Source organism: Leptidea sinapis, chromosome Z (assembly GCF_905404315.1).
Source record: "Leptidea sinapis chromosome Z, ilLepSina1.1, whole genome shotgun sequence".
Classification (NCBI taxonomy): Eukaryota; Metazoa; Arthropoda; class Insecta; order Lepidoptera; family Pieridae; genus Leptidea; species Leptidea sinapis.
In genome coordinates, this window is record NC_066312.1 from 19,414,481 (window position 1) to 19,429,685 (window position 15,205).

At 34.6% G+C, this 15,205-nt stretch overlaps 1 protein-coding gene across 3 annotated transcripts in view; it reads left to right on the forward strand.

The window, feature by feature from the left end:
• The window catches only part of LOC126978434 (homeobox protein araucan), a 137,862-nt gene extending 123,310 nt beyond the window's left edge, over positions 1–14,552 (forward strand). For 2 of the 3 annotated variants that reach the window (XM_050827219.1, XM_050827220.1), the window contains exons 4-6: positions 5,708–6,015; positions 10,022–10,610; positions 12,248–14,552. In XM_050827219.1, coding sequence (XP_050683176.1) covers positions 5,708–6,015; positions 10,022–10,610; positions 12,248–12,251 — 901 coding nt within the window. In that variant the 3' untranslated portion in view covers positions 12,252–14,552. Of the gene's footprint in view, positions 1–5,707; positions 6,016–10,021; positions 10,615–12,247 lie in introns of those variants that run through there. The other variant, XM_050827221.1, reaches the window with a different exon arrangement.
• The last annotated feature ends 653 nt before the right edge of the window (positions 14,553–15,205 follow it).

The window sequence follows — 15,205 nt, forward strand, 5'->3', positions numbered from 1 at the left end:
GCTCGTTAGCGGCAAGTTGCGTTTAAATGACATGTTTTGTTCGTAGCCCGTTACGAGCTAGGCAACTACGCGTATTTACGATACGTATGAAATGTTGTTAGGTGATTTACATTCATTGAGGGCCACTTGACTATTGTTATAAATACCTTGTGTGTAATTAATCTCTTGCTAATGCTCAGTATTTAGCTAATACGTCTGACCGGTACTTTAATGAGACAAACTGGCATACAATGAGGTTCTCATGTAACAAATCCGAACGTTGCGAGTTTTCCCCTAAGAGGACAGAGGTGGAACATTACTTATGTAAGCGTATTCGTACATAATACGGGTTTTGGGAGGGGAGGCCCGCAATTCCCCCAAGCGGTAGTTAAGTTACGATACCTTGTATTGAATGCGCACCTCATCCTTAGAAACGGAGGCTGCGCCGAACGACCGCAAACACTTTTGATACATCACGTTAAATGATAAAGTAACTTCTTCGTATAGCACAATAGCAATTCTTAAAAATACAACCGCATTATTATAAGTCATATAAAATATCTAATAATTAGGACAATATTGAATTCAATAACAACATAATATTGTCTTAGTAAATTAAAAAAGTTTAGAATTTTGTCTCTATGAATGTTCAATGTTATCGGAAAATGATATATACTATAGTCTGGTTTGAAAATAAATGTAATTTTAGGTTATTGGATATTTTCAAACTGACATTATATCAGCTTACCCGCCAACTAAGATTTATTTTTGTTACTTAATTGTAATTAAGAGAAAAATTTCACGGGAAATATTCCCCGAAACAACTCCTTAATACATTAAAAGTTTATACGTAATTATTATAACAATAGGAATGTAAAAAAAATATACACTAGTTGCAAATGTAACATGTATTAAAAAAATAATTGAGTTCCAAATATAAATTCACACGTTTGTTTTACTGTAATAAATTCTAATAAAGCACGCAACGTGAAGGTATATTTTAAAGAGGTTTATTACGTTTTGTAAATGGGAGGGCACATGGTATAAGTGGACTGTCTAAATTAATTACAGGGCTTTCAACAAACTCAGCGCTTTCAGCCGCTGTACGAATTTGTCTCAATACTTCTCACGCGATGTTTTTGCTTTTCATTGTGCTGTCTTCGCTATCCGCCCAGATTTCTGAAGAGCTTACTCGTGTTAAGCTAATGTGGTTTGGTTTTAAAGGCTTTGTCTCTCGCTCGCAGACAAACGCTTAGGTTTGTTTCAATAGTTATGGAAACGGAATAAAATGCCAGTATCGAATGGAATTTATATTATTCACTTATTCTTTTGGCTAGACATATATTAATAGTAATGTCATTGACATATTTAATCCACTTTTAACCCGGTAGGAATTTTATTTGATAATCGCATAAAAAGACGTTAACAATCTAAAAAATCTCTCCTGTACAAAATGTATCATTCATTAAATTAAATAATATTATCTCATGAATGTCCTATTCAATTATAAATATTATAAATGCATATAAATATATACACTACTTACCTTAAAAAAATTAAGACGATAAAAAACGTCTGAAATTTAAATCGTATTTCACCGCCTTCAAGGCGTAATCAGAAGATGCATAATTTAAAACATTAACGATTTTGCGTTCGACGTCACGTGCTCGTTGAAATGTAAAATTGTGACCTGTGAGTTTCACAAGATGGCTGACGCGCGATCGATTTCAAGTGTATGACGCCTACACCGCAGCCCACGTTAGTCGCACCGCGCCGCCCTAATGCACTGAAGTGCAGCATTAACCCGCCCTCTAATTATAATCACCTTGAAAACTGCTTTATACATCAAACCAATGACAATACGCTCAATAGTAAAAATGAAATTGTATCGACGTCAAAGTTCTGCTGATATTCTGTTAAAAATAGAAATGAAAACTCACTTATATTTTATAAGCTTTTGAACAAGAAATGCATCATATCTAAGTACAGCGAGTGCAATAATTTCAAAGGGACTTTGTGAAGTGAAGACTTCTTTCAGCGTGCTAATGAGCTAAATAGACTGAACTGTTACACTTGGCTATGAAAGGGTTTGAAAAGACTAAGGGCGTATTCAATCATAGTAATATTTACGAGTGTAATTACAATTATAATCCAATATATTGCAATTTATACGAGTAATTTAGAAAAACTTCATGATAATAGGGCAAGAAATAGTTTAATTTCGAATTACTGACTTCACCTTGATGAAGATTTCACTTCTTTTGTGCGATTTTATTATGTTTATTTTCTAGTTATTTAGTAAAAATAAAATATCAAATACCAAAATGCATATAAAATAACATTTAAAGGTGCATTATGACTAGGCTATTCGGTTTTCGATTTATAAATAAAATATGTAGGAGACAAGAAATGTATCCTTTCGTATGGCTTTATTTTGACAATCAAATTATCAACATTAAAGATTAAATAGACTAGCCGCTAGCGTTTCTTTTATGAAAATAAGGGACGAGACGAGCAGGATGTTCAACTGGTGGTAATTAATACGCCCTGCCCATTACAATGCAGTGCCGCTCAGGATTCTTGGTAAACCCAAAATCTCTGAGTGGCACTACAATAATTGCGCTCGTCACCTTGAGATATAAGATGTAAAGTCTCATTTGCCCAGTAATTTCACTAGCTTCGGCGCTCTTTAAGCCGAAACACAATAATGCTTCACGGCAGAAATAGGCACCGTTGTGGTACCTATAATCTAGCCGGCATCCTGTGCAAAGGAGCCTTCGACTGGTTCAATGAATTAAAGTTAAAACTATTGGTCTTCGGAACTATTATTTATAAATAATACATGAGTCTAAATTGTAACATTTAGCGATGCAAACAATTTATGTTATTCAGCTTAAATATTACTATATCAGATATTCCATCTTCGTTTTGAGTTGTGTATTGACACGGAACATAACGCTACTAATATTACGCTACGGTGCTTACCATGAGGTGGACAATCTCCTCGTTTCGTCCATTATGAAGACCAAAAAGCTAGTTTATCTAAAAGTAATTCCATCAGAGCTGCCATAAATTTATCCGTTTACTTATCCATTTAAGGCCGACATGAATAAAACTACAATTACATACTGGCAGTCAGTTTTCCAAATAAGCGACTGTGCTCTTTAAGTAGAATTGCTTAAATAAATTAAATATTTAATTATCCTGTCATGAAACTTCAGAAGTAATTATTTTTTAAATACATCTCTTGCGTTTGGCAGTATTTTTATTTTAATGACGGACTTTCACACACATTTTCTAACAGTATAAATTATGTCAAAGCCGTAGATATTATAATTAAACGGTAGATTGTCAATCGAAATAATCGGAAAAATTTTGTACTTACGAAGTGCTGTATTTATTTATAAAATGGTGCAACTATTTTTGTTTGAGAGCTAGGCATTGAAGAATATGGCTTCAAGAATAGTATACTTAATTTAAAAATAGATTGGGATGGCATTAGATTATTTATGTGTCTTCAGTTTCAAATTGTTAACTACTTACAATAAATATTTTGGAATGCTTGGTGGAAATATTTATTTATACTAAAAAAAAACCGTATCTTAAATGTATTCTAAATGATAATAATTAAATTACGCTTTAAAATAAAAAAAAAATTAACTCATTAATATGGCTGAAATATATCAAATATGATAGTGTTCAATAGAAATGTGAATTAAAGGTCTTTCACATAATTTTTTAAATATAGCTTAGTGTTACACAAAAATTTTTGACTATGAAAACTTAGTTCTTCATCTCATATCTCCTAATGTTGAACTAAATAGTTTGATCCATTTAGTACAAATCCAGTTTGTAAATTAATACTTTAAAAAAACTTTATAAAATCATCAATAGAATAAGCACGCATTGTTTATTTTTACAAATTTAAAAAAATGCCCGTAAGTTATGGCCGTTAAATATGTCACGCATCGAAAATCAATAAAAACGCAAAATAGAACAACTAAAACTTCAAACACAATGAATAATAAATACTAAAGCAATAGTGCATCAAGCGACGTGGTTACAGTTATTGAGCGGTGACGTCATTTATAAAATATAAATGACGTCACCGCTCAACGTTAACGTGGCCGAAAGCCTTAATTAATACTTTTAATAGAAATGCCCGCTACTTCGTAAATTTGGACATATAGTTTTTATTCTCTTTGATTGTCGGTTAGATGACATATAATTAAGCTCGTTGTAGATTGGATCGGTATTGACCTGCGTGCACTGAATCGCAACCAATGCTGTTGTACCCATATTATAATCTGCAATAAAATTGACCTGTACAACAAATTAAAATTCGAATCACAAAAATATGGGCAATGAAGTTATTAGCGCAATAATTAGGGTAACTATAATTGCAAACGAAAAGTAACTCACACTAAAATCTACACCTGCAATGGAAAGAGTTTGTTCTGATGCGTGGTTACAACATAATTTACACGAAAATTATATATATTCTAATTAAATGGGAAATATAAGAAAATAGATACTCCGAGTTATAAAATCACAAAAAAATCTATTCCTTTTGTCTTTCAGTGTAATTCCATAATATAATAGATACCGTGTGCCCAGAATATCATAATCAACACATCATAATATAGTAGTAAAATAATTAATACATAATTTTAACAAAATTTTGAACTTTCGACGAAAACTAATCCAAAACCCAGTTAAGCATTTAATTGTTAGAAAAACGGGTACATGCATAATTTCATAGCTTTATTATATAAAAATGACAACGGATTGAAAGACAAGCCCACACAACCAAAGAATGACAAAAACAATGAAAACATTTGTCAAACAGAGCAATCCAAAAGCAATTATTCAAACTTTTTATCTTAAAATTACCACATGTTTTTACAATATAAATTGCACCTACAATTGTTATTATACTTAAGTATTCTTGGCATTCGTAAATCAAACTTTACTAGAGTTATAAATCCGAAGTAGAAGTCATTTCAACCTAAATCAAAACTTCTCAATAGAATGGCATTCGTGTCACGTGCGACTATTGCTATCGATTTTCCAACAACCAACTCTGAAGTCTAAACATAGAGTATTAATTTGTATAAATCGCATCACATGGGACTATATTTTAAATATTTTCAGCCGGGGTACATATTTATTGCGTTTTCCAAACTCGTCTTTGTCATGTCGGCGAAGAAATCGAAGTCAGGTACAATACGTGGTATCAAGGGAATGACGAGCGCCTCCCCAGTATTATTCCCAAAATCCGCATGCAAATAGGATGGTGCGCCGTATCTGTGAATTTCACGTTTTACTACCGTGATATCTATTACTCTATATGCGCAATAAAATGCTTATCCGCAACAAATTTAAATACCAACTGTGCGGTATTCGACGTGACTGAATACATAATCAATACATCGATACCGCAATACTTGTAAAGCTTCACGTAGATTTGTAAAAAAAAAGTATTGATATTTCCTAGTCTTGCTACAATGTTAGAATATAAAGTAACTAAAAAAAAGATTTAAAAATCAATATAATTATATATTTTATGTGTAAAAATGAAAGATTATTATGACACCCTTAGATTGTTTTTTAAATATAATATATTAACTCGGTGGCTCCTGATTTTGCAAATTACTGATACTATTCATGAAGGCCGGAAGCGCGTTATACCTTTTAGGTATATGGATAATTGTATGTTTGTCAACAGATACGGTGCTGGGTATGATCTAGCTGCGAGAAGGAAAAACGCAACGCGAGAATCAACAGCAACATTGAAAGCGTGGCTTAACGAACATAAAAAAAATCCATATCCGACAAAAGGAGAGAAAATCATGTTAGCTATTATAACAAAAATGACTCTCACACAAGTATCAACTTGGTTTGCAAATGCTCGCAGACGGCTCAAGAAAGAAAACAAAATGACTTGGGAACCGAAAAATAAAACAGATGATGACGATGACGCTATGCTATCTGATGAAGAAAAGGAACAAGAAGACAAAATAAAAAATAGCAAAGGTTCGTTGATATCACAAATTTTTTTTGACCTCCTATAGTCAAATTGATCCAATTTGTAGAGACATTTGACTTTAGGATGCAATGTATTATAGAACTATAGCTACGCCTTTTAACTGATTTGTGCAACGCGATTGTAGATCCTTAATTTGTGTAGTAAATGATGCAAATGCGAATAAAATCGATTATTGTTAGTAATGTACATTTACAGAGTGCGTGTTCAACAGAAGTCGGTTGATCGTTTAAAATTGCTTTAATTTTGTCGTCGTATAAATCGTAAAGTGAATTGAGCGTAACCCAGTTGAAGGCATGAGGGTGTATAAGCTCTGTAGAGGTCGCAGGGAGGATGGAGGCGTATGACGGGCCAGGGGAAGGGGCCGGCGGGAGAGCCTGGTCTCAGGCGTGTAACTGTGCGTAACCGCTCCTCGCTCCCGGATTTCCTATTTGCAGTAAAGTGGGCGGCGCCCGAACCCAAATTTCACATAAAGCTCCTTCCTTTACGTAGGTACGGGCTGAAATTTCGAGGTCGCGTTCAGCTTGTCTGACGATCTGCCCTACTTCATGTTCTTGCCAAAGGATTTGTCGATTCGTGGATCGTTTCTTTTATGAGGATATTCCGTAGAACGTAAGTAAGTACGGTTTAGGGGATTTATAATGTGTGCCAATTCAATTGGACGATTTTACGCCAGGGTCCGTGTCGTTGTGTTGTTACTTACGTTCTGTAATTCGTGCACGCTTCACGCGCTGCGTGTAGCTAAAGTTGTTACGGATTATAATGTTGGACATAAAATTCAGATGCGGGGTGCGAGTGCTTTTAGCCGCGGTTGTCACAAACATAAATTATAAGTAGGCATTGTTGCAACAGAGATGGCTTGGGAGATGAGTGTTTTCATTGAAAACTTCGCTGATTTAATGGAACATAGGGCGTCACGGCTAACGCGTGCCATACGCTGGCTAATGAAGGTGCCTATTGTTATAGAGAACACTTCAAGTGCGGTCGCAAGCGTCGTGCGCCAACACCGCTCGGGGCCATAAAATGCCAATAATAAATGAAGTGTTGATGTGAATGGGGTAATATCATCGCAGATATAGATTTAATGGAAATGTTCAGTTTATAAAAACCGAAAAATACCACGATAATTTAAAAGGAAGTGAAAAGATAAACTATTAAAAAGTTAGATATCTGTGAGTGTTATGTTAATTTTATTTTATATCAATCTTAATTAGATGCACGTATACACCGGTTAAATATAAACTTAGAGATTGTTATCTTCACTTACCATAAGAGTATGGAAATGGTTCATAGTGGTTTTTAAATTGTATAACTAAGGGATTATCTTAATTATAAACTGTTATTGTTAATTTAATTTACGTTTCTAAATACCAAAATCTGTGAACGTAAGATGTATTTTAAAGCGGATTAAGGCCATCTTCAGATACAGTATTAAGCTGTGCTGTATGTTTCCAACAACTTATTTTATTGCAATAAAGTTAAGTGTTTAAAATACTTTTGAATAAAAAAAGAAAATCCTAAGCATCTTTGTGACAAATACGTACAATTGATGCATAAATCTTATGTGCAACGTGCTCAGTTATATGCAGAAGCTTAGATATACTTGCTCGTCTTGGATACACACGTGATTCTAATAATGAAAAAAACCAACGTAAAATAAGACTAATAATATATAAATGTTTCAGTATCCTCTATCGTCACCTTAATATACGAAGTCACTTCTAGTAAATATATTATTCATAACATCATCACAGCACGTGTCTTCTGTAAAAATTATTTGACGAATTTTGCCGGTATGTCCCTTCGAATAATAAATTTATTTAAAAAAAATATGTGTTGCTACAAATAAAATAATACTACAAGAACATTGAAATAGTTATTGAGATAGTTGCCCCGTAATTATGGCTTCTTTCAACAACCACAGACTCAGAAGAATTCATGGTAAATATTAAGTTTTAAATTGTGGTGAAATTGTTAAGCTCCACGTTTGGCAATCCTTGGAAACAACATATTATGTTTATCCTATTATAGGTACATATTAAAAAAACTAATAGTTTAGAAGCTTTTAGAGAAATATTCTGTCAAAGATTTAACACGTATATTATTCCTGTCAAAAATACGCATTGACCGCAAGGTGTGAATTCTTTTTACCTGATCTACTCTTGTTATGTACCGCACGAACCTCGAATAGGATAAACAGCAATGACTTTCTGAAATCAATAATCTTATTGACCAAATATTGTAGTTTACGTATGCTTAATCCTATAATCCTAATCTGGCCATCTCAATGCGATTCCCAGAGCCTAACCAAACACGCCATAACGCGTAACCGACACGAATAACCATTTCACAAAAACGCCAACGTTCACGACATGTCATATATCATTTTAAGTCCTTGCAAACAAAGCCAATGTAAAAGCTTTCACACGCGTACCCCAGTATGTCTCGTCGGTAAACAAACATTAGAACTATCCAGAGCTAAGCCACTCATGAATAAAAGCATTCGGACCCTACCAATAAATGTTAATTTTTGTCGTAAGTACACGCATCGCAAACAAAATATTAATCCGGCGTGCGTTAATGGAAAACGAGTACCGAAGTACAAACAAGTGCCATGGACGTCGCTGGAGGAGTAATAAATTGCAATGTCCTCAGCTAAAGTGCAGTGCGGATTGCTGGCGGGAGGCAGGGGTGGCTCTGTCACTCTGTAGCCCAGCGGCTCCCCACGCGCACGAGACGTGTTTTTATAATGTCTCACTTTGCCCCTGCTTTTAGTGGCTAAAGGGGAAAATCATTCTGTATCAAAGTGCATACATCGATTTCACGTCTTGCCTCTGGCATTCACAAGATCAATCTATCACCTGATCCTGAACTTCCAACGCTGAAAACTCCTCCGAACAATAGCTGCGTAAAATAACCGAGAGCTCATAAAATTTGTAAATAAACCAGCTTAATGAACACATAAAGCGTATTGTTAAAGATAAACATTACAAAATAATCAAACTCCCGCTTATCTCTCGGCGCTGTGGGTCCATATTAGATTAATACAATGAAAATTAAAACAATTTGCCGGATAAATATCTTCGCGCGAAGTATCAGTGGCGTCCCTATTATCCCTAGTGAGGGCAACCCGGATAACCCCTCTTAAAAGCTAGAAGCAGTCAGCATTAAATGGAATAAAGCGAATGAAGTCGAGCGGCCGCATCCTCCCGCACCTCTTACACCGCGGATCTGAATTTCATTAGGCACCCCGAGCCCTTTGCACCCCGAAAGCCACTTTACAACGGAAAATGATATTATGATAATTCTTAGAGCCTTATAAAATTTTGCTGAATAAACATTCCGACTTAATTGTACAATAACAATAATTTCTGACCAGCCGTTTAATTCGATATCATTTTTTGTCATCTTTATGTGCTTATAGCATAAAAATGTAAAAATAATTAGTTGAATAGGTACCGAAATGATTAATCAAATAACGAACAATGTTCCAAACTGAAAAATACAATGGGGCAATAAAAGGACGAGAGCGAGGTTGACCGTTAATTGTGTGGGTCGTAGCGCACATTCCGCGGAGAGTAGTGCGGTACCGCGGGGAGCATCGGGAAATGCGAAATAAATGCTCAGCTTTAATGTGAAAGGGATCGAGCAGCGCCCGCGGCAGGGGAGTCGCGCCCTAAAGTGGTATTTTCACTTCGCTAATCGGATAACCACTTAACGAATGGGTCACTGCACGCCAAACGTATTTTCACACGACTTTTTCCAAAGGGACCGAAAGATACGATACATCTTATGAGCTAAAACTTACGTCCCCGGGGTAATGGACACGTTGGATACAATGTGAAATGTATCGATTCGGTACATAAACACTTTAAGCTCTTTTTTATTGCTCGGACGTTAGTTTCGGTAGTGGCTATGGCAATAATCTGCTTGTAATACAATATCGAGCATTGGATGCAACGTGGAATATGAACGTGAATTCGGTTATCTTTACAGATGAGGAGAGAAAGGGAGATGAGCTGCTTCAGGGAATGCACAACCAACTTCTTGGCTATGGAATAAAAGAAGAATCAAAACGAGGTGGTTCAGACTGCGGAGTGCCAATTCCGGCATCGAAACCGAAAATATGGTCATTAGCTGATACTGCTGCGTGTAAAACTCCACCTCCAGCAGCTCAACCGTGGCCACAACATGGCTATAGTTCCGGACCAGAAAGATCGTCAGCCAGTGATGGAAGTTCAAATGGCTTTGTTCTACCAGCCACAGCAGCTGCTAGTCCAGCCAGCGCATCATATGGGCGTTATGGAGGGTTTCCTGGTGGGCAATATGGTGGGCAGCATCCGTGTTTTCACCCAGCGGCCTTCCCAGATGTTCAGACTGACACACCCCCACAAACACCACCAAATATGAAGGTGCCGAGCGTTGCTAATCCATTGGGAAGCGGCGGAGGGTCAGGTTACTGCTTTCCGAGACACCAGCAATCACCTCAACGTGACCCTTACCACAACCCACATCACGCCAATAATCATCAACCCAACCAACACCACAGCGAGGGATCAGCTGGATTCAAGCCTTTCTATAAAAGGTGATTTTTTAAGAATAATTTACTAAAATATCCGATACTACGATTTCCGTTCTTGATGAAACCAGTAAGCATTAGTTTATTCATTCATTTCCATTGAATTCGCGGACTATTAAATATACCAATTATTGCAAAAAGGCGATCTTAGTTGTGATATAAAGACGGCCATAAACAGAGTTGCGGTTTGGCAGTGTTGAGTCCCGCCGGTGTGTCACGACGGTAATTGAAAACAATGGAGGCGCGTCGAAGCGGAAGGGAGATGTGAGGGCGAGAGATTGCAATCTTGTGTCATTTGTCAGTGTCAAACGACGTACCCAGGAACTCCTACGTATACAGCATCGATCCGACCCAAAGTACACTTTCCCCAAAAAAACTTTAATTCTAATCGAAACAACCCAAATCGATGCGATGATTTCATTATAAGCGGAAGAGTATAATATGAACCCAACCTTGTTTCTAGCTACATTTTTCTCAGAGACGACAAAGTATTTCTTAGAAGCATCCGCGGTCTGTCCGTTCATTACAATAAATTTTTAAGACGACACTGCCGCACACGACGGCATCGTAAAGAATTCTGTTTTAGCCAAACGCTCACAAATTCACATATAGAACGTTTTGTACTATTTTCTTTTTCACGCCTTTTTAGCCAACGAATTCCATGACGTGAAAATAACTCCTTATCGCGGCATTCCTATAAAGGAGTCCCAAAAAGAACGCACCGAAATCGACAGTTCTTGTATTCAGCTAAAGTAACATACCTGTGTCGTTTTTATTTAGCTAAATAATGTGGCTACCTAATTCATCCTCCACTTAAAATATCTTTAAAAGGTTTCAAACGCAGCTATTGTTTTATTTTTATCAATTAATGATTTAACCGATTGCATTCAATCCAAATAATCTTATGATTTAATAAAGAATGTAAGCCCTTTATATTTGTTTATGATCCGGACACACCTAGCACTGATCCTATACTCATTTAAATAATACAAAGCAGAATTATTCCAAAGACAAAAAACAGTTTATGCATTTAAAATGAGCATTGTTCGTGGTGGCGTCACGGCGTCGTCGAATGAACGGCAGCTATTTGGACCTTGCTCCCTCAGACATCTCGCGTTGAACATGCGTGGGCGAGACCTCAATGGGACTCTTCATTCACAACACTACCTCCGCATTAAAACCGCTTTTTTCGAGTCCCTAATCTTTTCTCTTATCTTTTGATCCCCGGGTCCTTCTCTGTTTCATTCAGTTGCGACTCCACTCAACCTGTTTGACTTCTTTTTTCATTGACGCCGCACAGTTTAGATGACCGCGGGCGAGGTCGAAGTTTTATTTCTTTACATTTTCGTTTTCCGGTCCAGCCGATTCGTTAATAAATTCTCAGATAATGAGACTGAACGTTTCGTCACCTCATCTCGATTGGTTTGATCTTTTTTCTTATTTCGGCCGTTATGTGTGAGCGCAGCGGAGGGCAATGATAGAATCGGAACTGCTATCATGACACATTTTTTTTCCTTTTAATAATTTAGGTGTCCTATTCGTTTTAATTGATGGATGCGGGTTGATTTTATTAGATCCGTGTGTAGATTAAGATACTGTATGAATTGATTTAAAATAATTAACAATGACTCAATTGGTTACAGGTAAAGTACGTTAATTGCTGGGTCGCTGCATCGACTTCGGCTCGTCAGGGACTTTTGATTTATGCAGTGGTACAGTGTACTTTATACAAACAATGTAGAAACTACACTTCTTGCTGGAATTAAGTTAAACACGAATTAACGTAGAAATAAAAATTTCCTACCTTTGTTTATTTTGTAGAGTAATTATCGTGAATTATATAGCACACTTTAAAATAATGTATAAAGTAATTTGTTAAATTTATTATAATTTCACCTAGTGTTGACGGTTGTCCTAGTGAATTAAATCTGTACGAAAGCATTGCTCAGTATTTTTATAGATTTAAGGATATTCTGGAGGTAATATTATTATTTAATTTATCTATATCACTTGTATCGAGAGAAACGACAGCTTGTTGTTGTTCGGAAGTTCTAATATAAACATTAATGTTAATTAGAGGACAAGGAATTAATACTTGTAATAATGTGTTCTATTATTTTTTAGTTCTTCCATTTGAGTTGCGTCTCTTATTTAGTTATATATGTAATTCAACTATTATGTAAGTAAATAGAAAATAATTTAAAGCGTATTATTGTTGACAGTCAATGCAATAATGACAAATGCAAAATATGGAAATATCGATTTTGTTTTACTTAACAACCATTTGTTTATTCATTGTTGTTAGATTTGTATATATCTAGTTTTTGTAGGTTTTACTTTTTTAATTTCACATTAAATGTACAAAGTATTTAGAACTGTTCTAACACGTTGATACAATGTTCTCGGTAGAATCGGAAAGAATTTTTATAAATATTGTTTTAAAAGTATTATTAGAGTACTTGTACATACATATAAAATTACTTTTAAAAATATTCTTTATTTTTAAAACAATCGGTTCATTACTTCCGTTTCTGTTTATCAGTATTTTTAATTGTGTGTCAGTTGAAATCAGATCTATACGAATTGGATTGATTTTTAAAATAAAATAAATGTAATCTACTATGTCAGAAATTATTTGAAGTCATAAGATTTTGTTTCCCAATTCTTCATCATTAGTATTCACCTTATAAAAACATCTTTGCTGAATATATTATATTAATGATTTAACAAGACATGGATAAAACAAGTCAGTTAAATATGTATAACTCTTGGAATAATAATGCACAGAATACGGATATATATATATATCTAGTTGAAACTCACAGACAACATCAAGTCATAATAAATGCAGTAACAAGCTGATTACTTTAAAATATTTCTAAATATGTACCTCGCCCTTTTATTTGCTTATACGAATCTCTATATTAAAATATCATTTTTAAGCTATGGAAAAATGAGATAAAGATTACTGATCCTTTTGAGATTTGAATACTTGTTGAAATAAAGCGGACTCGGCCACCAATTATAACTATGAGATGTGACAGCAATAAAGTTTCAAATTGGCGATTTACTCATATGACAACTAGATAGCGGTCGAGAGTTCTAATACTTATCAGTCGTACCCGATTCTAAGATTAAAGTTTCAGAATTATATTTAAAGATTCAAGTCGAATCATATAATTGTGAATCTATACCATTTGGGTCCATTAAATAAATAACATACATGAACACATCCTAGATTTATTTTATAAATTATTATATTGTTACACGCTTTGTTTAGTTAAAATATTTAGTGCAATTTATGTCTAACGAGTTTATTATAGTTAAGATGAATTAAATATATCTTTAAATTATTTTTCGACTTTTTGTTAGTTTTTAGAACTCAGGAAAAAATATTTTGAACTTGCCACTAAATCACACAGGTGATTATTTGAATTAAAAAAATTGTCAAATAATCTAAGTGACTGGGTCGTCATGGAATCGAAAGTAATTGTTATTAGTTAATCATACTTCAAAAACTTCTTAACAGTAACACTTAAATAGCTCCCTGTTAAGTTGTCAAACTAAGATATATCAAACTACATCGAATTAATGAAACCTTGTGTTCTTTATGAATATATTGTAATAAAGTTGCAATATGTTTGAATAATTATAGAGCATTACAAATTCAACACCCAGAAAAGCAAATTAATTGAATACAAGCAATTTATAGACACGAGCAGTTTAGGATACGTTCCAGGCAATATAATGTACATTAAAAATCTTAGGTCACCTTATGTACGTATACAAATTTTCTACGGAGGCTTGAGTGCAGTCAATAAGAAGTGACCAAATTGGATACGTTTGCTTAATACTAAAATAATATGTCCTATATAGATATTTATATATAATACGTATTATCATTACGATTATAATTATGTAACGAATGTAATTAAATCTTTATTTGAATGGAGTTTATTTTATTTAACCTGAAATCAAATTGAATTTTCTACGAACAGCAATGTGCAATTGCTGTGCGGTGGTTTGTCTTAATAGTTATGGCTTAAGTAAGGATTTTTAGGGCTTGTTGGGATATTGGGTTTTAATTTACATTATTCACAATAATAATCATATCAAAATATTTCTAATTCAATCTACATTTAGCTGCATTTTTTCAGAATAATATGTTGTAATCTATATACTTGATCAAAATAAAATGTTTAGTTATTTTTAGATTTCAAACTAATAACCTTCATTCATTGCGAAGGTACCACACATTTAAAACTTACTAACTGCCGCCCGCGGTGTCGTCTGTGTAGATGCTCTAAGGAGCAACAATACGATGTCTGCATTTAGCGTGATATTATTATGTAGCCTATATTACGATGACCAGACTTCATGGAAAATTTTGATTAAATCTATTCAGTAGTTTTTGCTTATTGTCCATAAATAAAAACAAACACACAGACAATTCTGTAAAATACTTTTATGGATCAGTGTTTTTTGCACACATAGCGAGTAAAAGTTTCTTTTAAGTAAATTCAATGCAAAGTTCTTACTTAAGGCCATTAGAACCATAAGGCGTAGAGACTTGAAATTTGGTAGGAATATTCCTTTCACCC